This window comes from Apis laboriosa, unplaced genomic scaffold, assembly GCF_014066325.1.
Source record: "Apis laboriosa isolate Shangri-la unplaced genomic scaffold, ASM1406632v1 scaffold23_cov150, whole genome shotgun sequence".
NCBI lineage: Eukaryota > Metazoa > Arthropoda > Insecta > Hymenoptera > Apidae > Apis > Apis laboriosa.
Genome location: NW_025222452.1, coordinates 3,857,586 through 3,864,178, shown reverse-complemented (window position 1 = coordinate 3,864,178; position 6,593 = coordinate 3,857,586). Strand labels below are relative to the sequence as shown.

General features: G+C 42.9%; 1 protein-coding gene and 1 long non-coding RNA gene across 2 annotated transcripts in view; one reads left to right on the top strand and one right to left on the bottom strand.

Moving 5' to 3' along the window:
* Positions 1-6,593, top strand: part of LOC122713374 — a 32,158-nt gene that overhangs the window by 17,977 nt on the left and 7,588 nt on the right. The window lies entirely within an intron of this gene.
* Positions 3,135-4,714, bottom strand: LOC122713372. The gene is made up of 4 exons (XM_043933749.1): positions 4,646-4,714; positions 3,916-4,056; positions 3,399-3,627; positions 3,135-3,309 (listed from the first exon to the last, which is right to left on the bottom strand). Exons 2-4 carry the CDS (start codon positions 3,992-3,994, stop codon positions 3,258-3,260), a joined length of 360 nt encoding a protein of 119 aa, XP_043789684.1. The 5' UTR covers positions 3,995-4,056; positions 4,646-4,714; the 3' UTR covers positions 3,135-3,257.

Below are 6,593 nucleotides of genomic sequence, written 5' to 3'. Positions count from 1 at the left end.
TTCTTTCTTTCGTTCCTTCTTTCTTTCCTTCTTTCTTTCTTTCCTTCTTTCTTTCTTTCTTTCTTTCTTTCTTTCTTTCTTTCTTTCTTTCTCTGACAGGGATCGATTAGGAGGATTCGCGAGAAGGGGAGAACGTTGAGATAGGAATCGTAATTTTTTTTTCTTTTTTTTTTTTTAATGCTTTACGCGAGATTTCGAGAAATGGAAAATAGAAAATTGGAAAATTGGGTGGTGGAATCGTGAATGGATCCGACGAACTTCTGTTCTGTTCGCGGAAACAGAGACACGCCTGTTTGTCCGGTTTCCGGGAAGAAATTAGAGGGCGCCCTTGCCACGAAAGGCACGTACGAACGTTCTATCCCCTTTTTGATTTTCTAATTCGCGCCTGGATGATCTACGATTCAATAGAAATCCGTTGGAAGGCACGTGGATAGCTATGTTTAATTCAAGATCGTTTCTCGGAATGATTCCGACCGAGCAAATAATTTTACATCTCACGGCCTCGCTCACGGCGGATGCAGGTTTTTTACCGTAAAAATGGCCAACTCGCTGGCAAAAAAAAGGGGAAAAAAAAAAAAACGCAACGCGAGGGAAATAACTTTGCCTCGATCGATTCTTCGCCGATTTGACATGTACTTTACGCTCGCAACTTCCGTTGCATGCCTTTCTCTCTCTCTTCCTTTCCTTTCTTTCTCTCTCTTTGTCTCTCTCTCTCTCTCTCTTTTATTCTAACTTTTCCCTTTCGTCTTCCAGTTTTTATCGAACTGTTTTGTGGTGGAAAGGACGATGACTCTGGATAGATCCGCGCGTACAAAAACGCGTGTAACAATTCCCATTTGAACACGAATCACGAAGAATCGGCACAGGTAAATCCAGGACGAGTGGAGTTGAAGGACCGCTTTACATCTCTCGCTCGTGGATTGCGCCCATTTTGCAAATTTTTTTTAGAATAAAACGGCCCAGACAGGTGTTCTCTTCATCGTAATACCACTAGCGTAATACTCTGTTAAACGCTCTGTCCCGCTCTTTGCACGATCCTTCTGTGAACGAGCTTCATTCCATGGCGGAAAAAGATAAAAGGAAATCTTTAATTTCGTGTACTCGAAACGTACGAATACTGTCATAACGTAGAATTTAAATTAATTAAAAAAAAAAAAAAAAAAATTAAACGATTCGTTGGTTTTGATGGAGATCGATTATTAATTCTTAAAAACGATTGTTTAAACTGATCTCGAAGTCGATCGTTCGAAGAGGAGGAGGAAGAGCAGGAGGAGGAAATCTTCTTCGACTTTTCATTTAAAGGAAGGGAGATGAATAATCGAGTCTCCTGGGTGGTTACCGCTCCCTTTGTACGCCACTGATCTCTCTGATCAGCAGTCAGAGGATCGACGGGCCAGGTAGGCCGAGCGGAATTTACTGTCCAGCCTTTCCAGGGAAGACATAAAATAGTTGCAGGTGTATAGTCAACCGACATAAACGCCCACGAGTATTCGCAACGACGACTACGGATTCTGCATCCCGATGCGAAACGAGATCTGTCCCGGGTTGCACCTGCTTGGCCGCCCGAGGATGTCGTTATCTCGATGAAAATCGATCGAGGAAATCGATCCTCACGTCTGTACTTTCACGCTTTGATCGATGGACAAAGAATACCGTTTTCGAAATGCTATTAATTTAATAAATCGATTATGATCAATCGTCAAAGATTTTTCGAATGTAATTTAAAATTGATTTCAAAGTGGGAGATTTTTAGAAATTCTTGAAAATGGAATTTCTTTTTTTTTTTTCCAAAGATTAGAAAGATAGAGCAATTAGAAAGATAGCGAGACACGATAAGAGCAATGTTGAACTTTCCATGGGACGATTGTTTGCGAGGTCTTCTAGGAGGCGCCAGCCAGGCGATCGTTTGAACTTGGGGTATTAAATCAACGTCTGCGAGGGACATTGATAACAGCAAGGACGTCAAATCAAAAGTATGACGAAAACGTTAACGTTACGTCAGTGCGCCTATAAGTCTAACCACGGATTCGCCATAAAATATATGGTGCTAGTGGAGGCATAACGCGTTGAATACGAGATTTCTCTTCCCTTGCATGAATAAAATCGCTTATTCCTCGACTGACGCCGGTCTTGGGAATTAATTCAATCGTGCCTCTCTTAGATTTTGGCATCGATCGGAACTTCAACCACTACTCTCTACCTTCGTTCTTTATACTTGCGAACGAACATCTTGCGAAGAATAGGAACGAAAGGAAAGAAAAGAAAAGGAAATGGAAAAGGAAAGGGAAAAGATCTTCTTTTCCCACCAAGATAAGAAAGAAAATCGACGAGCAACGACTATTGTAATTCTGTACAAATTTGCGAATACGAATTCGCAAAAAGCAAAAGCAGCTTTGAGCAGCGCACGGATGGAAAGATAAGATCGAAAGATGCGTGGGAGCGTGGATTATTCGAGGATTATTTGGCTCGAAAACGAAAGAAAAGGGTGAAAAGAGAGAGAGAGAGAGAGAGAGAGAGAGAGAGAGAGAGAGAGAGAGAGAAGTGGGGAAAAGAGGCGGCGGAGTCGCGTCCCTAAAGGTTTTGGACGTGCGTGTCACGTGCCGCTGTCACGTGACTCGCGGCGCGGTAGATCCGCGCGGTGCATCATCGTTGCGCACGAAGATCGCGATGGCGGCTACCTTTTGAGCACGGCCTGCCATATTTCAGTCCCACCCGATTTTTCCAACCCGCGAGCCGGACGACACGGAATGCTTGACAATTATTCGCCTCGCGGCCGTACACCTTATTGCACGAGCGTATTGCAAATACACTCGCGGCAGGGTGCATTCGTAACGACTCGCCCGACCGATTTGAAAGTTTAAACGACCGCCTCACCGCCACCTCTCTGCCCGCCGCTCAAGGAAACCGACCTCTTTTCGATCCGACTTTCGCTTCCAGCCTGAATATTTCCTACATCGAGGGCGCTCCCGTTCGATCCACTTCTCTAAAGAGACGCGTTCTCTTCTAGATTCCATCTATTTCGAGTATCGAGTTTTTAAAGTTTTTTTTCTTTTCGAAATATTTATTTTTTATTTTTAATTATATATTCGGGGGAAATAATAATTGAGGGATAAGAGAGGGAAAAAAAGGGAGATTGCTGTGACACAGAAAATTTTTATTATCCTTTTTGTTACATGAGCCATGGTCCGAAAGTGGTCCGAAAAGTATGGTCGGAATGGGTGTGTGAGGATCGTGCGGTTGTCCTCGGAATAGAAATTTCATCGTTTCCGAGATTTCAGCAAGAATCCTGTAACGCCCATATCCAAATATCTATAAAAAGAAATGTTGGTTTTTTTTTTTTATTTTGCCTTTTCGAATATTAATCCCAAGTAAATTCAATTATCTTGATGGTAGCTCACCTTTTTTGAAAATCTGAAATTTCCCGTTTTATTTGCGTTTTCTCCGAAGTGATTCGACTACCGTCATTTGAAACGAGCCTGGACGCGACTACGGTAGACTTTTCTGGTGGACCGGTGGTTGCTGATGGAATGTTCGTCAATCGTTTACCCTGACGGCTTTCTTTCGATTTTCGTCTGACGTTCAGATCCGACGAAACAACAATTTCGTCGAACGTTTGCCCATAAACGGCTAAGAAGCGGGAAGAAAGCGGTGATTAATTGGAATTGAAATAGGAATAGACGCTCGGAACGAGACGAGACGAGACGAGGAAGACTAAATTGAGCAAACCAATTATGGTTGCGCGTGCAACGGTATGATGCACACCGTTGACTAATACTCGTTAAAATAACTAGAAACTTAATCATTCCTGATAAATAGCTTCTTTTATTGTACAATATTAATCGAATCGATAATTAATTTAATTTATCCGTGAAAATAATTTCTTAAGGTGTACTCGCTTCTTCAAGATATACTCACGTTTTTGATCAGACGTTTTTTGGGCGTGGACGATTATACAAGCCAGAGCGATCACCAGAAGGGACAGAAAATTTGTCATCTTGCCAAATTCGACCGAAATTTAAATTTTTCTTGCTAGATGATCCGAAATTTTATTCAAACCTAAAAAAAATAAATAAATAAAATACTTCGAACAAGTTGGATAACAAATCGCGAATAACTCTCTCAATTGTAAATTTGCCATTTTTTATTTTTTCGATAATACTTATACTCATCTCTATGTATTATCGCGAGAAGGAAAAAAGAAAAAAGAAAAATAATATTTCAAAGACAAACAAGTAGCACAAGAATTCTCTGGAAGGCAAGATTGCTCAATGTCTCTCGCGTCACGATATTATCACGCGTCACTGACGTATGCAAAACATCACCTTTCGCAACCAGATCCAGACTACCAGATCCACTATCAACCATTACCAGAGTAATGCAAATCAAAGATCGATCGGATAGGAAAGGAAGAAACATTTCTTCTCCCCGAAAAGAAGCAGCAAAAAAAAAAAAAAAAAAAAATTAAAAAATCGTAATCCAAACCTTCTTTCGAATCTCTCCCCTTCTCTGTACAATATAATATATCTTACGTCACCGTGACGATTGGCCGATCGGGGAGAAGAAGAAGAAAAAGAAGCGGGGGAAGAAAGGAAGGAGCGAGGAGAGGAAGAATTATTTGCACGCGAACTTGTGAACTCCGACTTACCGACAGTTCAAAGCCAGAAGATACTTTCCGAGCCGACAACCGCACGAGAAATGCGAGCACAATGCCGCGGAAGGCTTGAAGAGAGCATCGCGAATTCGCTATAGTGCGTGGTGGAACAGGAACCTGGCCGGGGGTAAGGGTCCAGAAGGAGGCGCCTCGCGGGCCATTCGCGCACTGTAGATCGTATGCACCGGACAGACCACTTTCTATTTCATTTTTTCCCCCCTTTTTCGACCCGTCCGTCTCGCTCTCCTAAGGATCCGGCCGATCGACCGGGTCGACTGGTCTCTGCGTGTCCACCACCGGACTAAACAATGCTTAACGACCACCGAGATGGACCTTTAACGAGGCCCCTTTAATGCCACGTCCACGGTGTCACGAACCTCGGCTCCTACCGTCGAGCAACCGTGTTTCCAAGGGTATCGGGCTCCGTTGCTACCTTTTGTCTCCCTTTCTTTTTTTTCTTTTTTTTTTTTTTTTTTTTTTTCGGGAGTTTTAGGCCAACCTTGAGAAAATCGCGTGCGTTTGATTGGAATTGGCGAGGCTTTTACGATGATCCTCGTCTGATCGAGAAGGTGGTCGAATTTCAGGGATTGGTCTCCTTTGGCTTCGTAGTAAATTGGGTAAATTTTTTTGGGATAGGGGGCAGAGAGAAGTTCGAGAATCTTTTGGACAAGATTCTTTCTGAAATTTCTGATTTCGAAGGAAGAACGATTTATTTATATTATTGTTATTAACGGGAAAGATGATGAATGTCGAACATCTCTATTGGCGAGGCGAAGTAATTTCAAGAGTGGAGGCAGGAACGTTGGAGAGAACGATCGAGAAATGAACAAAGCAAAGGAGGCTTGCACCGGGTATTATCGAGCCAATCGCGAGCGGTTACGGGTTCCCAGAATAAAAGCAGCGAGAATTTGCTACGCGAATTCCAAATGAACGAGTACCAATGTTTTATTGGCCGTGGCTTTTTATAGAGCAAACCGGCGAGAATATACAACTTCTCTCGAGCTAGTTTCCCTCCATCTACGCGAAATACGTATAGCCTCGTCTCGAACGGGAACGGAAAACTGTTGTGATCCAATATCTATTCCAAACCTTGGTCATAAAAGAAGATTGAAAGAAACGCTAAATAAATAAAATTTTTTCTCTAAATTATTTCCATCGATTTCTTCGAAAAAGAAAAAATAAAAAAAAAAAAGAACGAGAGAAAGAAAGAGGTGAAGAGGAGAAAACGAAAAACAACGTTCGATTCCTAGGGCTTTTTATTTTCAATAAGAAACAGCCTTTCTCAGCGGAGAAAGTTCCAGACGGATAGATAGCGTGGAGGATCACGTGTGTGTTCACGAATCGGGTCCCGGTCATTGCACGCCTCCCTGCACGGATCCCGATTTTCAGCGTTCGCATCTTTTTTTTTTTTCTTTTTTTTGTTTTTTGTTACAGAGCCTCCTCTTCCTCCTTCTTCGCCTCCCTTTGTGCCGTTTAATCCCCGGTCCTCCTCTCTCTCCGCTTCCTTGCACCGGCCTTCCTCGTCCCTCCGCCGACGAGAGGACCGCATCGCGATATTTTATCGGTTTTATTCGCGGGAACATCTGGCGTACGGACAAAGGGAACTCTGGGCCCTCAGGAAATCTCCACGAGGGTGGTTCGCCCATTTTTCGGCCAGGCTGCTCGCCTCTATTTATCTATAATGAATGTAGAATGTTTGTAAACAACGGTGCGGATAGACGATCGACGCCATCTTGTATTAGACGGATTGAAGGCGATCCGTTCGCGGCCGAGGGGAGGGGAGGGTGAAGTGATCTGTGAACAAAATAAGAAAATTTGAAAAATTTAAGGAACCAAGGAAGATTCGTTCTTCCTTCTTTCCATTATGATTCCATTCCTTCTTGGATAATTTAAAAAATTTGCCCTCGCTTGAGTTTATTCTGCTGCGATCCCTTCCTTTGTT

Excerpts from the sequence above, each read along its gene's own strand:
- LOC122713372 (XM_043933749.1), bottom strand. The coding sequence starts at position 3,994 with ATGACAAATTTTCTGTCCCTTCTGGTGATCGCTCTGGCTTGTATAATC. Across the intron at positions 3,628-3,915 it reads AAAAACGTCTGATCAAAAAC|CCGTTTATGGGCAAACGTTC; the intron begins GTGAGTATATCT and ends CCCGCTTCTTAG. Across the intron at positions 3,310-3,398 it reads ATTTCAGATTTTCAAAAAAG|ATATTTGGATATGGGCGTTA; the intron begins GTGAGCTACCAT and ends TTCTTTTTATAG.